The sequence below is a fragment of the Lipotes vexillifer genome, unplaced genomic scaffold (genome assembly GCF_000442215.2).
Source record: "Lipotes vexillifer unplaced genomic scaffold, Lipotes_vexillifer_v1.1 scaffold776, whole genome shotgun sequence".
Taxonomy (NCBI): Eukaryota; Metazoa; Chordata; class Mammalia; order Artiodactyla; family Lipotidae; genus Lipotes; species Lipotes vexillifer.
In genome coordinates this window covers 2,110,539-2,134,978 of record NW_006777292.1, presented here as the reverse complement: position 1 = coordinate 2,134,978, position 24,440 = coordinate 2,110,539, and the positions used below count along the sequence as shown (strand labels likewise).

General features: G+C 38.7%; 1 protein-coding gene across 1 annotated transcript in view; it reads left to right on the top strand.

The window, feature by feature from the left end:
- Window positions 1–24,440, top strand: part of TTC27 (tetratricopeptide repeat domain 27) — a 175,054-nt gene that overhangs the window by 144,036 nt on the left and 6,578 nt on the right. Inside the window, exons 15-18 of the mRNA XM_007450951.1 lie at window positions 884–936; window positions 5,930–6,095; window positions 20,685–20,882; window positions 22,198–22,309. Coding sequence (XP_007451013.1) covers window positions 884–936; window positions 5,930–6,095; window positions 20,685–20,882; window positions 22,198–22,309 — 529 coding nt within the window. The remainder of the gene's footprint in view (window positions 1–883; window positions 937–5,929; window positions 6,096–20,684; window positions 20,883–22,197; window positions 22,310–24,440) is intronic.

Here is a 24,440-nt window from a genome sequence, read left to right as displayed (position 1 = left end):
GTTAGAATCAACATTTATATAGAGGCTTTAATTTATTTTTGTCATTGCATAGAGGAATAGGTAGAGAAATATGTTTGATTGATGAAATACTTAGGCTTAGCACTGGAGAACACATACTCCTTTACTCTTCCATCTGATGAAGGATGATGGTAAAATAGCAAAGCCTTTTATGATAGGAAAAACAATATTTTGCATTACTTTAGATTTGTAGTTAATCTATATATTGTGTAAATTATGTTGTAAATTGTTCAACTGTTTTGTAAATATAAACTTGGAAATAAAATCTTAGCAAACTTCCAAATTAGTGCTATAAAGTTATATCATTTTGTTGACTTAAAAAATTATTTATTTATTTATTTATTTATTTATTTATGGCTGCGTTGGGTCTTTGTTGCTGCACGTGGGCTTTCTCTAGTTGTGGCGAGCGGGGGCTACTCTTCATTGCAGTACACGCACTTCTCACTGTGGCTTCTCTTATTGCGGAGCACGGGCTCTAGATGCTTGGGCTTCAGTAGCTGTGGCACGTGGGCTCAGTAGTTGTGGCTCACTGGCTCTAGAGCACAAGCTCAGTTTGTGGCACATGGGCTTAGTTGCTCCGCAGCATGTGGGATCTTCCCGGACTAGGGCTTGAACCCATGTCCCCTGCATTGGTAGGGAGATTCCTAACCACTGTGCCACCAGGTAAGCCCTTGTTGACTATTTTTGTTCTAAATTATAAGTGTTAAGTTTAATTTATTTAATTTTCTTATACATTTTTAAACATACCTTATTGAAAATTACCACTGTAAAGAGTGCATCTTGAGCTAGGAAAATATGTTATATTTTTGGTTGCAGCAATTATACCTAAATGAGAATAGTCCGTAACTGTTGTCTATCATTTCAGAATGCTGAAGCTTGGAACAATTTATCAACTTCTTATATCCGATTAAAACAAAAGTAAGTGCATCAGAAAAAGATGAAGAACTTTGCTTCCAAAATAAATGAATGAGATTTTCTTCAACTGAACACTGAAACATTGTGCCTTACTCTTTGTCTTTTTCCCCTTGCCTACCCATATCTTTGAGTTAGAATGACTTAATATCACCATTTGCATTCCAGGTGTAGTTTATTTCTTGAAAACATTTAGTATGTAATAAAATAAGAAATATATATATATATATATATTTTTTTTTTTAAGAAATATTTTATAACCTCTTTATTTGATACCGAAGTTTTGTATCCTAAATTTCATTGCATGGTAAAAGCAAGAATGCCTTTAGTCAGTCAGCTCAACTGATAGATTCTTAATGATTGCTTGCTGTGTACTGGACATTATTGAGACATATAAGTATGAACCAACGTCTTCAGGGAGTGTGGGTTTAAAAAATAAAATATTATGCCATATTATTTTAAAAATTGATTAATAATATAAGTTGTATGTGGTAAATCTCAAGTGAGAAGTACAAAGAGGGCTATAATAATGGTAGGTGATATTTGTAGAACAGTTATATTCTCTGCCACTCATGTAGTCCTGTGAGGATCTCAGAGGAGGGAAGGTGTGTGATGCTGGTTCACAAATGCTTCTGAGAGAATGTTGGATTCAAGCTAAAATTTGAAGAATTGGTAGAGGGGAGAGAGGGAAGCCTTTCAGGATTTGGAAATAAATGGTCATTAATTTGTGTACCTAGCGTTCTGAATCCGTGTGACCAAATGCAGAGTGACAGGCATGAATGCCACACTTCAGGATATAGGAAGTAAAATAGTCCAGCTCGAGACTAGTGAGATCTATAGTGGGAGATGAGGTTGGAAAGGTCAGTTGGGGTCAAATGGCAGCGTGTTCTGATTATCTGACTGACTAGTTGAGACTATCCTGTTGGCAGTAGGAAGCCAGAGATTTCAGTGGGGTAATTTCATGAAGAAAGAAGTTTTTTAGGAAGATTTATCTGGTGACAGTGTGTGAGACAGAATAGAGAGGGAACTGGGGACAGGGAAACCAGTTAGGAGACCGCTGTGGTAACAGTCCAGGCAGGCGATAACTAGACTGGAAAAAGAAGGGGCAGATGCCAGTTTATAAAGAGAACAACCAACTGGGCTTACTGACTGGCTATAGAAAGCAAAGGAAAGGGAATAGGCAAGGATGGCTGTTGCCCCAGTTTTAAATAAATGAATTAAAGAGTAGATATATTTCCATTTTTATTTCGCCTTATTTTCAAATTTAATTTTTCTTTGTGGATTCACGAGTATTTCTGAAGATATCATTAAATCCACATTACGTCGAGATCATGAAATGCTTCCGCTGCTCTTGGATGACAGTCTACATAAATAAAGTACTGTTTGTTCTTCCGTTCTCTTTGGAAAATAATATTATGTTCTTGATTGCAACTCATTATGTTAAAACTCACTAGAGACCCTTTGGTTTAGTTAAAGCAGGGGCAGGGGAAATCCCTGTCATAGTTGTAGAATGATCTCAGTGCGTTTTTCTAGTAATACTGATAATTTTGTATGTAGTGAGGCTCTTGATACTCTATGTTGTCCTCGAGTCCATTAATCCTAAGAATTCTAATTGCTTTCTCTCTTAGTGGTTCTTGCACATTGTTCCTCAGCTTCTTTTTGACACTTTTTTGTCTTCCTGCACCTCCATGAATAGGTTTTTGTGTCAAAGTGGGGTTGTAAGGTCAGAGGTAAATCACTCCTTTATCCTTGCCTCTTTACTCTTTGCTTACTTTGCTGCTGCTGCTCCAGAGAGAGCTCATTTTTGACTCAGGAGATAGTTACTTCAGGGGCAAATTATTAGTGCTCTTCTCAAAAGAATCCTATCCTTGCCTTAAAGTGACCCTTTAAACTATCTCATCTCTCCCTCTGCTGTCACCAGGTTCTTCACTAAAGTGCTCTTTCGCCCGTTTCATCTGATTCCCCTAGGCATCATGTCCCTACCAGTCCCGTGGGAAATTTTTCCATCTTCCTATATGACTGTCATAGTGCAGTATCGCTACCATTGTGGGTTTGATAAATGAATCCGGAATTGAAGCTCCTTAGAAGGAAGTCATACTTTCCAAAAAAAGGATTTCATTGCAAAAATTTTGAGGCCAAAAAATTGTGGTTAGAGGAGAGGAGGACATACGAGAAGGATAATCATCCTGGTGTGGACTGCTGCTTGCTGAGTTCTTTTCCAGTAGGACAACTTCACCCCCACCCCCTATGTAGTTGGGAGACCTGCGGAATCTCAGTCCACTGCCTTTGAAGGCAGTTGCTATCACCTATGAGGTGGGCATAGGGAGTAGAGTAGAGAAAGAAAAAAAATCACATAGAAACAATTTATGGCTGAATTTGAAGAAGTATTAGAGCAAGGGCACTTACATTTTTAACTGTAAAGGAGGGTGGGTCAAGGGATAAATGAATCAGTGCCATGACAACTTTTGGTAAATTGTTTAATATAGGGTATAAGAAACTAAACTGCAGTGAACTGTGGTTATGAAAAAACTAAAAGGACTTAATTGTAAAGAAATTTTGATCAATACCATAGGTATATTAGAGAATGAGTAAATGATTTGTGTGCTCAGTGACTAGCAGGGAAGGTTACTAAAAAGAAGTTACACTTCTTTTTAAGTGCTTTAGGGGGTGACTCTCAGAACAAGGGCCTGAGTCAGCCAGAAGATCCCCCACCATCCTCTCTAAAATTTGCCTTGAAGTCAGCAAAGAGGAGGGGTCTTGATGAAACCCTGTGAGGATCAGCAGGGAAAGGGAGGTGGACCTTGTAGTCTTAAGTTAGCAAATTCAAAATGGCTCTTGGAGAGGGAGATTTGATAGCATACCTTTGAAAGAGGTTACTATAGTTGTCCAGTAAAGCATTTATGATCCATAAGGGAGCTATAGTGTTGTTCAGCCAGTAGAGTAAAGTATTAAGAATGTTTTTGAGAGCTGAGATGTTTGACTTTTAGAATAGGTGACATGAAGTTCTGTTGATTTCCTTGTCAGTATCGAGTTTTTAATAGTGTTTTTCTATTTTCTGAAGTAGCTTGGATAAGGCAAGGATTCTGTGATGGTTTGATAAACCTTATCTGTAAAACCACCTAGCCTGGTTTTAATTTTAATTTAATTTTTATTTTTATTTATTTGGCTTTCTGTTTTTTAGCTCATTTTGCATAATTTGTTCATAATGTTCTCATGATTTTTTTAAAAATTACTAATTTTATATATACCACTTTTCTAAATTCTAAATAGAATTTAGTTAGACATTTGTCTGTTTCATTAGTCTTTTTCAAAAAGCCAGCTTTTGGTTTTGTTGATCATTTATATTCTTTATATTTTATTTCATATTTTCTTCTTTCTTAGAATTTCTTTTCTTCTTTCTTAGAATTATTTGGTGTTCTTTTACCAAATTAAGTTGGATGTTTTAGCTCATTTATTCCCCATCTTTCATAATTATAATCAATACATATAAAAATATAAATTTCTCTCTAAATACTGCTTTACATATATCTTGCAGATGGTGGTATATAATGCATTCATTAAATTCTAAATATTTTGTACTTTCTAATATGAATCTCTCCCCGCCCCCCACTGTAGGTTCCTTTTATTTAGGAGTGCATTTTTAAGTTTGCAGGCATATATTTTTTTAACTGTCTCTTTACTGTTGATTTCTTATTTAGTTGCAGATAATATGGTCTGTATACTTGTAGTTTTACTTTTTTTTAAAACACAACTCATAATTGTTTTTGGTCTCAATAATTATTTAAATTTACTGACATACTTCATTTTCTCTTCTCACCTTTGATCATTTCTTGTATCTGTTTTATTCTCTTTGAAGTCCCTTTTATTTTTGCAAGAGGAGATGCTTTAATAGTTCTTTTAAGTTAGGGTCAGTAGGTGGTAAACTTCCTTAGTCTTTGTACATGTAAAATTTTTTATTTTGCATTTATTCTTGAGTGGTAAGTTTAGATGATTATAAAATTTGGGGCTGACAGTTATTTTTACTTAGCACTTTAAAGTATTTTATTGCCTTCTACCATCTTCTGCTGCTAATGAAATATCTGCTGTCCTCTAACTGTCATTCTTTTATAGGTTTTAGGATTATCTTCATGTCCTTCAGTTTCACATAAAGTGTCTAGGTGTTGGTTTACCTTTATTTATTGGCCAACACAATATAATGCTCAGTGCACAAAATATACTTTTGATCATAGAATTTAGATCTTTGTTCAGTTCTGGAAAATGCTCAGCTATTATCTTGTCAAATGTAGTGTCTTGCCATTTTCTGCATTTAATTACTCTGGAATGTCTATCGAATGTATGCTTAAATCTTACCTCTCATTCTTTCCTCTGTCTCTTTATTACTCTTTTATTTTTTAATCTGAATTCCTCACTGTTATCTTTCAATTCATCAGTACTCTTTTTGACTGTGTGTAATCTAGTTTTTGTCACATGTTGAGGTTTCTTGGTTTGTTTGTTTGTTTTTGTTTTGTTTTGTTTTTTGCATACGCGGGCCTCTCACTGTTGTGGCCTCTCCCGTTGCGGAGCGCAGGCTCTGGACGCGCAGGCTCAGCGGCCATGGCTCACAGGCCTAGCTGCTCCGCGGCATGTGGGATCTTCCTGGACCGGGGCACGAACCCGTGTCCTCTGCATCAGCAGGCAGACTCTCAACGACTGTGCCACCAGGGAAGCCCGGTTTGTTTGTTTTAATGTCTCTTGCAATTTCAAAATTTCTACTTGGTTTTTATTTATGTCTCCCTATTCTTGTTTCATTTCTACTTGTTTTTGTTTGCCATTTCCTGTTAGGGAAATTTGAGGTGGTTTTGGGTTGTTTGAACCTCTAATTCTGTTTATTAACATGAATGATTAAGGACTGACAGAAAGTCCACATTAGTATTTTATACATTTAGCTATAGTTTATTTAGCTGTGGTTATTCATTATTGTTTTGTTTTGTTTTTGTTTTTTTAAATTGACCTTCAATAGAGTGAAAGCTTTTAGAACTTTACAAGAAGCCCTCAAGTGCAACTATGAACATTGGCAGATCTGGGAAAACTATATTCTCACTAGCACTGACATTGGGGAATTTTCAGAAGCCATTAAAGCTTATCATCGGCTCTTGGACTTAAGAGACAAATACAAAGATACTCAGGTAGGATATTCATATTTTGTTATTTCAGTTTGTGTTTGATATTAATACTTCATTATATAATGTAAATTGTTTCCTTGACTCTACCTAGGAAAATTTTGTTAAACACAAGTAATATATAAAAGAGGACTTTTTTGTATAGTTGAATATTCTTAGTTACATATTAATTCTGGCATTCTAATGTCAAATATGTTTGTGTAATCATAGACTGAATATTACTGTGACTCAGTCATGAAAATCTGATATGCAGTTTACATATGTATAGTCAGCTTGCCGAAACTTAATAGAGTGATGCTTGTGTTATTTATAACTTTGGTTATCTCAGTGCAATAGCTGGATTAACTCTCATACTCATTTATCCACTCATTGAACAATCATTTACTGCATACTTTCAGTTTGTTTGAACAATATAGAAATGAAGACTAACATTTTCTTTGCACTGTTTAATGAGATGGTCTTCATCTTGGGATGAAGTCAGGACTGGTTGATTCTTAACAGTACAGAAAATACTATATCCTTTCAGAAACTATGGGAGACTTGAAGCCCCTATGTTTGACATAAAATAGTATTAAATATAAAAGACCTTGTGGGGCTTCCCTGGTGGCGCAGTGCTTGAGGGTCCGCCTGCCGATGCAGGGGACGCGGGTTCGTGCCCCGTTTCGGGAGGATCCCACATGCCGCGGAGCGGCTGGGCCCGTGAGCCATGGCCACTGAGCCTGCGCGTCCGGAGCCTGTGCTCCGCAAATGGGAGAGGCCACAACAGTGAGAGGCCCGCATAATGCAAGGAAAAAAAAAAAAAAAAAAAGACCTTGTGGGTTTTATTGTGGTTGAAGAGAATGTTTAAAGATAGGGTGTATAGGAGCTTATAGGTTACAAAGTCCAGGGGCTTGAAAATTTAATACTTTATTTGCAATAATCAACATATATATTATTTAAAGTGGTGAATTTGGAATTATGAAAAAACAAATAACATGTAATATATGATAATACCTCACTACTCTTATGGCTTATTGTAGATGTACTCCAGATGTTCCAAAATTTACCTTGTCTGGTTTCTGGTTTCGTAGCCCCAGCCCTCAACCTGTTTGCATGTTCTTGCAAATCCAGCTGTATAATTCACTAAATTGCTTTAAAGCTCAGGCAGTTTCTGGGCAGTTCACTTAAAGATCTGTGGCTTCAAGTAGAACCATATACCTACTTACAGGAGCATTATTGACCCCTTCAATTACTTTTCTTTTCCTTGTTCTTTTGGTTTTTTTTCCCCCTTTTTAACTGTTGTACATTGACCATCCATTATAGAAAGAAGGGACTTGAATTTTATAGAGTGAATATCACTTAAAACGTGCATGGAAGCATAGCAGAGTTTTACATCCTAGAGAGGATAGGAACCCTAGCCAATCTGTTTGCACAGTCCTCTGGCCATCTAGTACTTGTCCTGTTCACCATTGTGATGGCTCTTTCTCTTCTGCACTTAGCCCCTTGGCAAATGGCACTGATGAGGCTCTGAACAGATCTCGTGTTGCTGAACCACTGAGGATGGTGCAGAGATTGCAAACTGCTTGTCTCTTGTTTATCTCAACTGTAATTTTTTAAAAGACCTTTCTTTACTAAGAAAGCCTTGTGAAGCCTGTTCTAAAATCTCAGGGAGAATGTAAATAATTTGCATTGGTAGTATATATTCCATTTTACACTTGAAATAAATTCTTTTTTTTTTTCCTTTCACGAAGCTTGTTCTGAATGCATAGAGATGTATTTTGAGTGTTTTTCAGAAAAGGAAAAAAAGTTTAAAAAAAACCCCGAAACTTCTCCCAGCATAAATTAAGATGCTTTCATTTAATTTTTATCTTAAATAGAGTTTCCAAACATATTTTAGTGATCATATTCACAGTTTTAAACTCCTTCCGGCAAATCTAATCATAAGAATTTTCACCCATAGCAAAACTGTGTTCTAAATTCCCATTGAAAATTTTCTAATCCTCTACCTGTTTTAGCAGAGTATTTAACTTATATCATTTTTAACTTAAGTGAAAATTGAGTCGTTTCCTACCTAGAGAAAATTATTAGGATTTAGTTTAAATTCGTGGCCAGCTAATATTTTGATTTTTTTCCTGTAATTCTTTTGTTCCTCAAATTCAGAATTTGAACCAAACCTCCTTTCGTACAATAGTATTTCATCTGAGCACTAATATTTTGATGGGTTTGAAATTAGTTTTTATAAAAGTTCAGTATTTTTAGAAACAATCAAGGGTGGCGTCTGTATTCTTAAGACTTCTTCCCTCAGCACCCCTGCCACACACAGGAACACCAAGAATCATTCCTGTTAGACAAAATACTGCTTATAAACAGAACACCTAGAGAAACATAAGGTGCTATAAAGATGTCAGATGTTATGGCTGTTAGCTTAATTTTTATATTTGGATTTGGGGAAATATTACTCAGAACGTAAGAACCAGATAACCAGTGACTTGTTCGGGTCAAATGACCATCTTTAGCACCTTATAATAGAGAACTTTCGAGTATTCAGATGGAGAAATAGCCACAGTGAGATAACTTGTCAGTTTATAGTAGGCCCTGTTAATAGCTTTCTCCAGAAGTGTCACAGAATACTGATGGAGGTCTTTGGTCTCTGGCAGGTGCGGGTAGAATCACTACAGACTGGTTAAATCATCACTGAAGGAAGGTCTTGATGGCTAGTGTGGTCTTAGTCATATTTAGCTTCGTGGCATATTTGTGTCTGCCATCATGTTTTCTCACTGCTAGTCAGTGTGGACTGAGACAGTTGATAGCTTGTCTGGAATATTTTTATCTTGGCTAAAATAATTTTACTGAAGTTGACTCTGCAAGTTTGTCAACAGGTGTCTTTCAAAAAAACTCTGATATTCTTATGTTTCACACTACCTGACCTCATTCTGTTTCAGTTTGCTTTAAAATTCTCTTTTTATCTATTCTTTTTCTACTTCTTTATAGATGTGATTACTGCCATTTTAATTTTTTTATTGTGTGCGTGTAAATTCATATTCATTTTAATATACATGATAAATTAGCTATAAATTGTTTTTCTCACTATTTGTAATAGGAGAATGGGTGGAAATACTACCTTTATCATTTACTGCCTTTTCTCTCTATGTCCTAATTTTGACTAATGCATAGATTAGTATAACTCAAGAGCACTGTTCTATAATATTTATATTCATGTCTGGATTGTACACACTTTTATTAATCTATCATAAAACTAATTTTCATGTTTCTGTGTAATTAGTCCCTGTTTGATTTTCCAGTTTTCTACTATTGTTAATAGTGCCGTGAATATCCTCGTAGACAAATGCTTGTGTATATTCATGCTTCTTTCCTTGGGATAATTTCTAATGTTGATGTGTTCATTTTTTTCTTTTTCCTTTTCTTTTTTCCTGCTCTTCCCCCATCCCCCCTCCTCCTCCCCTTCCTCCTCTTCTTCCTTCTTCTTTGATAACTTTCAGTCATTTTGGGAAAAATTTAAGTATTGCATTATTGCACCCCACTTGCTGTTTATAAATGGAAGAGGAAGGAAAGGGGATTAACGTAATATCCAGTGCTTACTATGTTCTTGGCACTTAACACGGATTATCTTTTATAGGGCATACAGTATTTGAGGTGGGTACTAAATAGTCCTCATTTTACAATGTATGACTGTGAGACCCAGAGAGGTTATATAACTTGACCAGTCATATATCTAGTAGGAACCAGAGATAAGAATCACATTTAGGCATGTCTGTTTTCTGTGTGAACCAAGCCTTGAAGTCTCTGGGAAGATTTATATTAAAAAGCACATTTCCCCATCATATTAATGTGCATTTGAACTATATCTAACAAAGTTTTTTTTCCTTCAAATTGGGGTATAATTTACATATAATAAAATGCACAGATCTTAAGTGTAAGTTTGATGTGTTTTGACCACTATGTATTCTTATGTAACTACTTCCCAAAAGAGATATGGAACATTTTCATCACCAGAGAAAGTTCTATTATACCCCTTTCCAGTCAACTGAACCACCACCCTTTCCCCTCAGCCAGGCAGCTACTATCTGATTTCTGTCACCACAGTTCAGTTTTGCTTTCTCTTGAATGTCATACAATATGTATTCTTTCCTATGGATGTTGTTCTTTGTGTGGATTTCTATTTTGGGAAGGAGGGAGGTGGTGTTGATGGGCAGTGGGGCAGGTTGCCAACCAGATTGAAGTCCTGGAGCCAGTGGTAGCTGGGCTTACCTGAGAGAGAAGAGCAGAGGGGATGGATATATTGTATACAAATTCTGTCTCTGTGAAGTAGATCCTATCTCCATTTTACTGCTGAAGTATCTGAGGCTCAGCAAGATGAACTAATAACGTTGATCTTTCACAGCTAACGAGCAGTCAAGCCAAGACGTGAAGTCTGAAGTCTGACCTATTTAACCTAAAACCTGTGCATGCCTTTTCCACATGTGAAGAAATTTTTTCTTTTTTTGGTGAAGGAGTGAAAAAGACAATGTTAAACTGCCTACGTCTCTCTGATAACTGAGGTGTGGGGAAGCCAAGGGTCAGGGTTATCAGACCAGGAAACAGAGCAGGTTCTTTAGAGAGCTCCAAGTGGAGGGGGGACTTGGCCAAGCCAGGGAGGCGGGAAATGGCCTCATTCCTGGCCTCCAGCCCTCCTGGAAGTGTTTGTAACTGGACCTGAGGCAATCCTATTCCTTCCTGCTTTGAAGACCTCCAGGATTCAAAGGGCCAACGCCTTGTGCTTTCAGCCAAGATTTTGGGGAGACTTGGCCAAGGACCTCAAGGTTAGTGTTGGGGAAGAGGATAGTTATACTTTTCTTTGTGGAGATTAGAATCGCTGCTCCTCCATGTGAGAAAAAGTCAGCTCTCTTCAGGGGCTAGTGGTGGTCCCCCACAGTCACACTTTGCTTGATGCAGTCCATGGACCATGATGGAAGTGAGAAATAGGCTGAGGAAAGAGAATGAAACAAAAGTGCTCTATCACTGAAGTGATTAGAGATGTGGGTTAGAGATTTAGACGTCATTACATGAAATTGGTGGTGTGGCATTGGTTTAGTTAGGAAGTGAGGGACTGCAGGGCTGTTTATATTGATTAAAATGAAATCCCTCCAAACATCCAGGCTCAAAAAATATACTTAGATTATTTTATGATACACCAAATGAATTCCAAATGGGCTAAATATATGCTAAATATTTTTTCATCTCCTAGAAAAATTAGCAGTACAAGTGGGTATTTACCATATTTCCTGAACTTTGAAGCAAGAAAAAAAAAACGTGAAGGAATTTTTATGACTTCATGGAAAAAATATGTGATGAAATATTTGTAACAAATAGAAAAGATAAAAAGCTAATAATATCCTTATTATATTAAGAGTTAACATCTGCTACAGGAATGAAATGGGACAGGAGAGAGGATTCAGAAACAGACTCAAGTATGAGAATTTAGTTCATGTTAAGGATGGCATTTTAAATCTGTGGGATAAAATAAAATTTTCAATATGTATTGAAATAGTTGGCCAAGCATTTGGGACCCAAAATGAAGGCTCTGCTTCACTCCTTAAACCAAAATAAATTCAAATGGATAAGATATTTATTTATTTTTTGGCTGTGCCACCTGGCATGCGGGATCTTTAGTTCCCCGACCAGGGATTGAACCTGTGCCCCCTGCAGTGGAAGCACAGAGTCTTAACCACTGGACCGCCAGGGAAGTCCCTGGATAAATATTTAAATTGAAATGGCTTGAGAAGCAGGATCATGTTGTAGGTAAGAGCATAGATTCTGGGGTTAGACAGCCTTTGCTTACTACCTCTGCCAGTCACTAGCTGTATGACCTGAGCAAATTACTGACCACTTTGTTCTTCAGTTTCGTAAAACAGGGATGATATTAGTACCTCACAAGATTGTTGTGAAGAGTAAGTAAGTTAATATATGTAAAGGGCAGAGAATAGTGCCTGGCACATATGAGTGCTGTGAGTATAGCTGCCGTCAGCATCGTGATTGTATCGTCGCTATTACTGAAAAAGTAAAACCATAAAAGCACTTAAAAGAAAGTATGGTAAATATTTTTATAAGCTTGGGGGTGGAGAAAACATTTTTAATCATGACACAAAAGCCGCGTCTGCTAAAGAAAAGATGGAGAGATTTGAATTGAAAACTTCTACACATGAGGAAAAGATGACTTCTGACCAGGGGGCTGGACGTCACTGTCCTGAGGAGGGACAGGCTGAGACATGACAGCCTCATTTAGTGCTTCTTGAACTGAAACTGGAAGAGGGTTAGGAGAAGCCAGTTAAGTGCCCTGGGAAGTGTTCGTCGTACTGTTCTCCATGTTGCCTTAGTCTTTCTACATAAGACTGCTGGATTCGTTACCTGGGGCTACTCTACCAAATTACTACAAGCTTGGTGTCTTCAGACAACAGAAATTGATTCTCTTCAGTAATGGAGGCTAGAAGTCTGAAATCAAGGTGTTGGTGGGGCCATGCTCCCTCTAAAGGCTCAGTGAAGAATCTTTCCTTGCCTCTTCCAGCTTCTGGTTCCTGGCATTCCTTGGCTTGTGGCTGCATAATTCTAACCTGTGTCTCCCTCTTCACCTACTTCACCTCCTTCCCTCATGTCTCCCTTTGTCGGCTCCTTTTCTTAGAAGAACGTTAGTCATTGGATTTAGGGCCCACACTAATCTAATCTGACTTCAGCCTAACTAATTATTTCTACAGGGACCCTATTTCCAAACGAGATCACATTCTGAGGTTCTGTTTCAACATGGATTTGTGGGGGGGACACTATTCATCCCACCACAACTTTCATGCTCCTTTTCAGGGAGAAAGCAGTGGCTTTGAGAATAGTGAGGTTGGTAAAGGTAAGGGAGTGTATCCAACACACACCTCATTGGTAGCTTTGGTAGAAGGAGAGGCGACATGCACAGTGGTGCCCCTGAGAGAAGGCCAGAGAGACCTCAGCTGATCACATGAAGGTCTTGCCTAAAACAATACCAGAGATTTGAACATCTGGAAGGGACAGAAGGGATAATAAGAATAGGGAAGGAGTTGGTAGAAAACTAATAAAGCTTTTCAAAGAGATACACTTACTTAGTCGTATGCAGTATTGAGAGAGAAGACCGGAATCCCATGCCATGGTGGACAAATTAGAATTTCTAAGAAGGATCTATTTTTAGGCTTCAGAAGATTGTGAGATTACCTGAAATATCATGAAAAAAATTTGTGTATGTGTCTATGTACCTATTCTGGGTAGAGGGTTCAAAACTCTCAATTAGATCCCCAAGGGTGTCCAGAACCTCAAGAGAAAAACCACAGACGAAATAAAGAATATTTTTGGAGTAGAGTATTAGGACTAGTTTTCCAATAAAAAGGCAAGTGGACCTTCCCTTATAATCACCGTGGGTTAAAGTTTACCTGTATAGCTGTGTTATATTACAAATGTATTTATCATTGCTCTTGTTTTTTGAAAGTTCTCAAGCTTTACCAACTGTGCACAAATAATTTATGTGCACTCCCCCTGCCCCCAGCCCAGTCCCCACCCCATTTCTCTGCTGCTCTTCAGGGCTGACTCTTTGGGAGAAGCATCTTGCTGCACAGTCTCCACTTCCCTTCTTCCTGTCCTCTTTGGAGCCCACGCCCTCTAGGCTCATCTCCGCCAGCCTACTGAGCTTGCTGTTGTCAGGGTCTATATTGCCACATCCAGGGGACAGCTGTCAGCCCTCAGGTTTCTCAGCCTATCTGTTACACTTAACGCAGGTGATCTCTCTTCCTTCTTCAAATGCTTTCTTCAGCTGGCTTCCAGAATTTCACAACTCTTATGCTACCAGATGCAGCTTCCTCATCTCCTTTGCAGAATCGTTCTCGCCTTTCCTTCCCTGTGAGAGCAATTCCAGGCTCAGTCCTCACGCTATTTTTCTTCCCCGCTTATACTGCTACCCTGGGGATCTCACCATTCCCTTGGTTTTTCCCACTCATCTTCCTGAGGATATGTATTATGAAATCAAGTTTTCCTCCACATGTCCCTTGAATTCTTTTTCACATAGGCTGTTCAATTTGTTTCTTTCATTATGGTTGCACTTTTCAGATGTCTTAATTTTGTCCCTATTGGCTCAACTCCCCTGGGGGTATTACCTTGACTGGTAACGCGTACTTGGTGAGAGGATCTAAAGCAAGCCCAGGACCAACTGTGCCCCTTATGGTGAGTTTGGGCCACGAGGGGAGCTCACCTTTTGGAAACACCTTGCCAATGCCTCCTCCCACCACCACCACCACCACCACCAAGTGGCCTGGCTCCTCCTAAGAAAGATAAACCTTTCTTATCTCTGCCAGGCACTGCTTTCTTCCAGTCCCATCTTCCTGAGTAGTCATCCAACCTCAGCAGGTGGGGGGCTGGCCAAGCCCTCTGCCCCCAGGCGGTACCTGCCTGGTCCCTGGCTTGCACTGGGCTGGCGCTGCTGTGTTTCAGTCTCTCCACGTTGATGGCAAGTGGTGTATAGAGTAGTGTGTGGAAGAAAAAAAAAGCACAACTAAACAGCTTTTCTCAGCCCATCTGTGAACCTTGGTCCCTTGCACGTTTCCATCCTGGGCTGCTCGTCTCCACCAAACCAGGACCCAGCCAGTCTCTGTCTCTCCAGGGTTTCCCATGTGTTTGCTGTTACTTTCTCAGATTCATCAACTTTCTCTTTTTTTTAAGCAGTGTACAGAATTGGGGTTCAGAAAAAGAGGCTAGCAATGTTAGTGCATCAGCTTGTAGGCTATGTAATCTCCATATAAAGATGAACAATAAAACCGTTTTCACATTGGAAAATAATGAGTTCTGTACAAATTAAGAAAAAATTTAAATATCTTAAAAAGGAAATATACTTACTCAACAAAAATTTGGAAAGAGATTTAAATTCACTGATAATAAAGTAAAATTCAGAATAATAGCTGCATATATTTTTAGTGGAACAAAATATCAAAGATTAAAACACCTACACACACACACACACACACACACAGTGCTGGTAATATGCAGTGAAATGACACATTTTCATATACTACAGATGGACATCTAATTTGATTTAGCCCTTTTTGAAAGTATCCAGCTTATCTCTAGAGTCTTAAAATGTTCATTCCCTTGATTCCATAGTTCTATTCCTGGAATTCTAACCTAAAGAAGCTTCAGTATGAAAAAATGTTTAGGCACAAAAATATGCAGTGAAGTGCTCTTTATAATCATAAGGACAATGGCAGTACATGGAAACAGCCTAACTATCTAACTGCAGAGGAATTGTTAAATAGACTGTGCTCTGTCAACCCAGTGGGAGGCTTTGAATCTATTAAAGTGATCTATCTAAAGAATATATGAAAACATCAAAAAATTCTATGACATAATGTTAAGTGAAAAAGGAAGATAAAACAGTTTACATAGTATTATATTTAAAAATTTACATACAGTAAAGAAATTAGAAATTAATGACAGTAGTGCTTGTGTTTGCAAATTTTATTTTCTCTTTTTATTTTTTATTAGCTCCAATGTCTTGGGGAAATTTTTAAGTTAAAAAAGAAAAAACGACAAAAACCTGTCTGGTTTGGGTTGATTCAAGATTTGGCAAAAAATGATAATGAACTGATCAAAGTTATTGGCATACATATTTCATAAAAGAGCAAATCTTTCCAGTGAAAAGAACTTATTATTAGAAAAGAAGGAACAACAGAGGAGTAAGGAGCTGTGCTTTATCATTTAATACAGCAAATGCTTGAGAGCAAGAGCCAGGGTGCGAGCTGCAGGTTCAAATCCACCTCTGCCTTCCCTAGGTGTGTGACCTTGGACAAGTTACTTACCTTCTCTGCTCCAGTTTCTTCATCTGCAGAATGCAAATAACAAGAGCACCTTCGCCCTAGGGTTGTTAGGAAGATTGTGTTCATAGAGCCCCCGGCTCATAGGAAGGTGTATATGTACAAATATTACCTGCTATCATCATCGTCTTCTCTTCATCCTCATCAAAACTCAGGAGGCCAGTATCACTTGTGTTCAAGACACAGCTCCACCATTCACTTGCTCCGTGCCCTTGAGAAGTTCATTTTGCCTCTCATGCTTCAATTTCTTTGTAAAGTGGAGATAATAAAGTCCCTGCTTCCTAGGGTTACAGTGAGAACTAAATGAAATCATGTTGGTCGCATACTTAGAATGGGGCTTAGCACATGGTGAGTGCTCAGAGCAGGGGTAGTGGGAGGTATTGAGGGCTGATACCATGGTGGTAGAGTTTATTCTTCTTTAGCTCCATTTTAATCCAAGTAAGTATAGGGGCACATAATGAGTGGGCGACGATGAGGGCTTTGCTGTCCCCTTTTGACAGAGTAAGGAAGTTGAGGGTCAGTGATGATTGTGATAGTTTATAGGTTTATATTGCTTTACAGTTTTTGAAGCTCTTTACCTGTATATTGACTCCTTGATACAACAGTTCTGTGATGTTGCAGACAGAAGACCTGTCCTCGTTACCGCTGTTTACCAACTTCCTAGCCATTCCCCCATATTCATGGTGGACTTCAGCAACCAACTATGTATAACTTCCTCTCCACTCTAGATCTACTGTTCTTGAACACTTGGTTTTAGTTAGATGGCATGTCCAATACTTTGGACTTAAACTTCTTTGCGCTCATCTTATTTCATAGGAGCAACCCATCCAAGTGGCCATATCTTGGATCCTGTTTCCCCAAGAATCGTTTACCTCTAAATTCTTAAACTTTAGTACTCTACCCTTCAGCCTCTTATTACATACTTAATAATTTATAGTTTTAACTAGTTACTCATGGGTTCAGTAATCATATTTTTACCCAGTTTACAGTAGATAAAAACATTTACCTGTTAAAAAAAAATCTTTTTCACCTTTGATGGTGCAAAGGACTATAATGCAGGTAAACTTTGTAGACTGCCCAGGAGAAAATCATAATCCTTGGTGATTCATTTTATCAAAGAAATCCTACTACAACACCCTTTGCTTTTTTTAAGTTAAAAATATCTGTTTACTAAAGAAGGGTTAAATATATGTTAAAAGTTACTATTGTGGTAGTCAGTCTGGATAACAAGAGTGTGATTTTTCTCACCAGTTAGAGGGAAGGAAATGATGATATTAACCAGTAAATTATAACATTAATAGTTTTTTAAAAAATTTTATCACTCTAAACCCACTTTTGAAGATTACATATTAGCTCCATTTGTTAATGTATTTTAATAACTCTTATTTTTTTCCTTCAGTTTATGGGGTTTTCTTAATTGCAGGAAATACCTTTTTAATTAACTTTTATTAAAATAGAGTGAAAATATAGAAAAGTACAGAGGTCATAAGTAAACATGAATTTTCACAAAGGGCACGCACCTGTGTAAACCCCCCGGGGCCCCCCCGCCACCCCACGCCCTTCCCCGAGTGTGAGTCAGAACATCACCAGCATCCCAAAGTCCTCAAGGTCCCCTTATAGTCTTTGGCCCTCCCCCCTCCACCCACACACACCAAAGACATAATTTTAAAGTTTATAAATGAATATTCATGTGTGCTGTCGTTTTTTGTTTCCTCTTTGCCAATCTTTGTATTTATTCTTTTTCTCTATTTTTAAATTAAATTTTTGTGTTATTAAAATAACAGATAACATATAGTTTTTACAAGTTAAGTCGTAGTATAAGGATTATAACAAAATACAGCAATTTCCTGCTCTACCGCTCCCCCTTCCTATTTTTTATTAACCAAATTTTAGGTATTATCAGTTGACTTCCTATTATAGTAAATAAGGACTTAATTCTTTTATATTAGCATTTCCACTACTTCCCTTTCTTATTTTCCCAATATATTTATATTAAAAATTTTGGTTACATGAATATTTTCTATTAATATTATATGCCTATGCAAATTGTATTCAAAATAGGTATTAAAGGATACTATGATTGGGGGGTATTTTTTGCTTTTTGTTTTTTATGATGTTAATACTTGTCTTGGTTTTCATGTGATTCTCTTAGCCTCTTGTCTAAAATCATGATCTCTCATGCCCTCCTTTTTCTGGCTTTAGCTCTGGATACAGTCACTAACCCATGTACCTGCCAAATCCAGCAGAATCTTCCAGTCCTGATCTTCTGTAGATGTACTCTCCTTGTTACTTTCTCCTTCCCTGGTTTCCATGACATCGCTTTCTCCCACCTTTCCTTTGTGCATAGACCTCTGTTCATCTATCCTCCTTTTAAATGTTGTGTTCCTTAAGACTCTATCCTTGGTCTGATGCTTACCCAACTCAGTCTCTCTAGGCAACATCTGCCATGGCCATGAATGACTTCTATTATGTATTCTTCCATATAGAACTCTCTTCTAAGGCCCAGATCCAGCTGTTTAACCATTGTACATCAAATAGAGAGTATAAAAACAAATTTGTTATTGCTTCCCCTTATATTCAGGGTCTCTCTACTTATGGTATCTGCATATGAATTGGGTAGAGGTGTTTGGTATCTGCCCCCTAACCCCAACACAGAGGCACTCTATCTACCTCCTTACCCTTTTGCAGTTCCCTCTATGCACCCACAAACACACACACACACACCCCGCTTCACCAACTTTCCCCCTCTCAAACACCAGTACTGCAGCTCTCCATTTTTATTGGCAAGAAGGCCAAAAGATTTTTCTTCCCCTTTGGCTACTCACCGTGGCCAAAATGAGGGGATAGGGTGTTGGGCCAACTGTGATATCCCAGAAAAAAACAAAGAATTTTACTAATTTAGTATGCTTCATTTGTCCATGTTAGTAACTATTTCAATAGACCATCTCTTTCGAAGTCTGTTAATCCTTGAAACGGTTACAGAATGATTACTCGAAACAGGTAGTGCACATTCATACCGTTTCTCCTGCATTGTGACTTTCATATTTAAAACCGTGAGTGGAATTGTAATATCTGTTTCATTACTTCCAGATTTAAAACTGTACATGTTGGATTGTAATGTGAATTTACAGGCAGAGATAATTTACCTTGTCCATCAAAAAAGAAAAAAGCACAATTGAGTGTTCTCCTGTCCACTTTTATCCCTGTATATAATTAGGACCATAAGTCTGAGCTCACATTCCTAACAGTGTTCATGGGCCAGAGGAGCCTTGATTCCTTGGATGCATCTCATGCCTAGATCAGAATGCTCTATGGGGAGACAGAGCAAGGTGTCACACTGGTTGCATTTCTCTTAGCAAAGCTTTCTGAAAGAGGTGTGTTCATTCAGTCTTTCTTTCAGGCATAAGTAGTCATTGCATCAGAGCTGTGTGCCAGGCATGATGTTAGATACTGGGGACACAAGGTGATGAAATGTGGTCCTCTCCCTGAAGTTCAGAGGAAGAATAAAGATGTGGCACCCTGTCTCTTGGAACCTTGCCACTCAGAGTGTGATCTGTGGACCATCAACATCAGCATCACCTGGGAGCTCGTTAGAAATGCAGAATCTCAGTTGAGATGGAGTGGCATCTCCATCCAGGATTCCTCATTTACAGCAAGCTCCTTGGTGATGCCAGTGCTGTCAGTCCAAGGGCTGCACTGAGTAGCAGCAAGGTCTGAGGGCACTCTCCTCGAGCTGGTTCTTTAGGTGGATCCGTGTGTCTTCGCTGGTCTTCTGTCACAAGAGTGGATGATGGAGGATGCACTTTCTATGCTTCCAGGAAGCCTTGAGATACACAGCCTAATATAGATGTGACAGATGTAGCTTGTCATAACAGTGTAACCCATGGTGGGGCTCACCTTAATTCATCTATCAGCATTCAAGGCATCTGACTAATGAAAATGAGATGGCCACGAAATTGCAAATGGTGAGCGGACCTGGGGTAGTTGGAAGGTCAAGAGCTACTTTGTGGGTACCCTGCATACCTAAGGCAAATGCACTAGCAGTTTATTATGCAACAATTAGGAAGGGCCAGGACCTCTTTTAGCAGAATGAGAGTGTTGTCACTGCAGTCCAGGCGGGAACAGTGAGGCCCAACCTAAAGGGGGAGAAGCTGGATTTAGGACTCATTAATGTTGAATCAGATTGGTTACGTGTGGCCCAGCCAGGGGAGAAGAGACGCTAGGTTGGCGCTCAGGTCACTGGCTCTGAGACTGCAGGAGGAAGAGGGATCTGGGATCTAGGTTTCCCTCTGGGATCGATGGAGCATGAGATGTTGATGGGACATGGCTGATAGATACGGAGGTGCACAATCCTGGGGCTCCAGAGAGGAGTCGGGCTGGAGCTGGGCTGACAGTATCGGGTAGACTTGGTCATAGCGTATTTGCACCTACAGGTGTGGAGCAGATCATTCAGAGAGAGCCCTCAGAGTGTGAAGAAAGGTGCACAGAGCCTAGGGCCCTGTGGAAGCAGAGCCCTCCAAGGAGCCTGAAAAGGGACACTGGGAGAGGTAGTCGACCTGCGATTCCAGACCGTGGTTCGGGATGGCTCGTCTTGTGTTTTATTTTTCAAAAGTGACGGTGATAATTCTTACAGGCCTGACAAGGTTTTTCACTGTCATCTTCATTGATGGTGAGGGTAGCTCTTTGTTTTTAGTTATTGTTTGGTTGTTTCTAGCTTCCCAGTTTCTCCTGTGCATCTTTTAAGGTCCTTACAATTCTGGTCAGGGCAGTGATGGATGGGACGGCTGATCGTAGTGGAGATGTTGCATCTGGCCTCAGAGGAAAGCTGCAGGAGCTGTTTGGCAGAGTAACTTCAAGAGTGACGAACGACGGAGAAATCTGGAGGCTGTATGCCCAAGTGTGTGGAAATGGGCAGAGTGACAAGCCTGATGAAAATGAAAAGGTGAGGCCTGCCTCAGTCCTCCGGGGCTCTTGCCTTCTGTTTCAACATAGGTGTAGTGGATCTGCGTTTTTGATGGTTGGAGGAAGACTGTGATAATTTGAAAGGTAAGATTAATACGCTCAAGTTTTCAGGTGTGATTCAGAGTTCTTAACGTAAGCACCCTGAATTGTGGACAGGTTAAGATTTGTAAGTATTCATCTTTCTTCTTTCCATGAATTTTTCTTAAATAATTGTTCTCTGTTTCCTGCAAAAGGGTCTGTCTTAACCTGCTCTCCCGCCAGAGCTGCAGCGAACAGCTGGTTCTTGTTACTTACTCCACAGCCCTTTCTGCAGGCTCCTTGCTGAAGACTAAGGTAGACGGTACAAGGACAAAGGAGTGTTTAAATCCGAGATGGAGACTATGAAAAGGAGAAAGAAAAAGGGGCTAGATAAGAATATCAGAGAGGAGCTTTTAAAGTCTAAACATAAAATATTTTACAAAGGTTACCCTGCCCCTTTCTCACAAGTGCAGTAGAACACCAGATAGATTCAAGTTATGCCTTTAGCTTCTTATCTTAGAATGTAGATGCACCTCCAGAATTTCCAAGGTTGGAATACTAAATATTTTGTGCTCTTTTCAAAACATCCACAACAAATCAAATGTACTTCTTGTGTAAATTTGGGATTCACCACAGTACAGCTAATCTGTGGGATTCTTAGCCATTCTCTTCTCCCTCAGTCCCCCCAGCTGGCTTCCACCAAAGCCCTGTCAGCCCAGAGAACACATACTCACACGCAGGCATGCACACACTCCTGCTTTCCGTCCTTCCATTTTGTCTTGAATTATGTCCCCTCTTTATGTGCAGAATTAAGGGTACTCTGAATTCTCTGATCTGTGACTTCTCCCTCAAGGATCCACAAGGGTGGGGTTGTGAAACAGAGTGTTTTAAACATCTGTAAGTTTACACACCTACCAGTAATTCAGTAGTTTTCACCAAGTTCACACCTCATTCTCTAAACTGGTCTCTTAAGCTGATGGCTACAAATGCTAGGGAAATGTGTATACTTCTTATAGATTTCCAAACCAAGCATTTTTATTTTTCTGTTTGGAGGGAAGTGTCTCTATCCAGACACATCCAGTTGATTTCTTTCAATTGCTCATTGCTGTTGGATGTGCATCTATGCCCCTTCTTTGATGAGAATCATAGAAACTGTGCTACATAACAACAGAGGCTGGTTTTTCGGTTGGAATTAGTTCCATATGACTTCCAGGAAGCTGAGTTTGAAATGTGAATTCTACTTGTTATTCTGAAAGTTGTTCTTTTTCTTTCCTCAGGCGTTCCAGTATCTCTCTAAGGCATACAAGTGTGACACACAGTCCAGTTGTTGGGAGAAAGATATTACATCATTTAAGGAAGTGGTTCAGAGAGCCTTAGGACTCACACATGGTATTTGATGTAATGTTTGATATCCATGGCATATTTTAATGTATTTTTACTGATAAGAAGAAGTATTAGTCAAAAGCAAAGTTCCATTACAAATAATTTCAGGTTATTTCATTATATTAAAATTGTTGTAGTTAATTCAGCAAATATTTACAGACCAACTATTATGTAGTAGGCACCCTGGAGCAATAAGAAGAAATAGGCTAGAGGCTTAAATAGTGTTTGAATAAGTGACAGATGATAGAAACTTTAGAGATAGGAAATACTTTTACAACTGTATTTAATCTTCACTTCACACAGAAGTAACCTTCTCCTGCATTGATGATGTAGTAGTAAGAAAATATTAACTTTTCCTGACTCATGTTCTTCTTTTATAAATGAAAATATTTATTCATAAAAATACATAGATTTCTGGAATGCATAGCAATATACATGAGAGCTATGGCATATACAAAGGAAATTAAAAATATAATCTAATCCATAACTTTGGGGAATTTAGTGGGTGATATTTGAGGGGAGGGAAAACCTTACATATAAAATTGTAGGCCAGTCGGGGAAAGATATTCCAGATAAAGGCCGCCTTTAATTATTTGCATTAATGAAAAATATACTAGTTAAGGGTAATAATGCACTTTTATATTTATGTTTGAATATAGGCATGTGATACCCTGGGAGTGCAATTCAAATAAAATAATGAAGCCACACTGTCAAGAACTGAATCACAAGGACTGTGAACCTATCCTAAAGTCTTCCTCTATTCTGCAACTAATAGTTGCAGCAAATAGGTAGCCAACAAGGGACAATAAAAAGGGCAGAACTTTGGACTCAGGGAGGCCCAAGTTCCAGGACCAGCTCTACAACATACTAACTAGGTGACTTGGGGTCACCATTACTTAGCTTCTCTGACTCTTAGTTCCCTCATGGGGAAAATGGGCATAATATCTACCTATGGTTGTTATGAAAAATAAGTAAAAACATATTTAAACACTTACCAGTATCTTACACATGGTTTAAATGTTAATCCCTTACCTCCTCCTTCCCCCCACCCTGTTCCTTCTGTGGTAGAGGATCTGAGCTGTATGATGAGGGACTCAAAACTAAAAAGAAAACAATGAACAAGAATAAAGTTTAACTTTGCCTTGAAAGAAGTCATAGAACATTCAAACAATTTAGAAATGGGCTTAGGAGTTAATAATTCTACTTATCTTTGACAAAAGGATATAAATATCCAAAAGGTTGAGATACTTGCCGATAGACCAGTGGAAGGATGGTCTAGGGTGGCTAGAATTTATGTAGGCCAGGGTGGCCTCCTGGTGGGTGGGCTTAGATGGAGCTCATTCTTTATCCGTTTGGCCTTTGTGGGTGTGGTACTGTATTTGAGTACACCCATGCTAAGCAGTTATAACAGGGTGCAATTTTCTCGGAAGAATTTATCTGAGCTACTTCAGCTTGCCAGCCCTAAACGTTTCGGTGAACAGCAGGCTCTGTAACAGTCAAAGCCAAGATGTTTTCTGTACTCACTAAGCGATAGTGTTAAACCTGTCAAATATAAATATCCAGGTTAAAGAAGTACTCTAGGAAAAATCTTCATTTTGCATCTTAAAATTGATTGCGAACTATTTTGGGTACCTTTTTTTGTTTTTTCATCCAGGCAATACTTGGAGAAAAACAAGTGTCTGTCCTTTTACGTTTCCCTTTGACTTAGTGAATTATGTGTTCGTGCTCCTACGACATTTTAAGCATACTTGAGTGGATGCTCAGCTTTCTTTTCTCATGATATTTTAGATTTATGGAGATAAATCTTAACCTTTTCTATGTTGCTTTTGTATACCAGTGCTTCATGGAAGAATGAGCTGAGTTTCTCTGTTATTTCTGTTCTCTTTTTTATCTTTCTGCCCGTCACTGTTCTCCACCTCACCCAATTCTGGGAAAGGAAATATAACATTTAAAAAAATCTCCATATGATTTATTCCCTTCTGGGTTGCTATTTTTAAGAGTAGCCATGTGCTTCAGAAAGCTTGGTGTAAGACATTGTGGTCTCCACGTAGTGTTGGAGACCCTTCTATAATAGTGTTGTCATCGTGTACCCATTGTTCTCTCTGGAGGGTATTCATTTACAGTCCCTGCTGTTCTG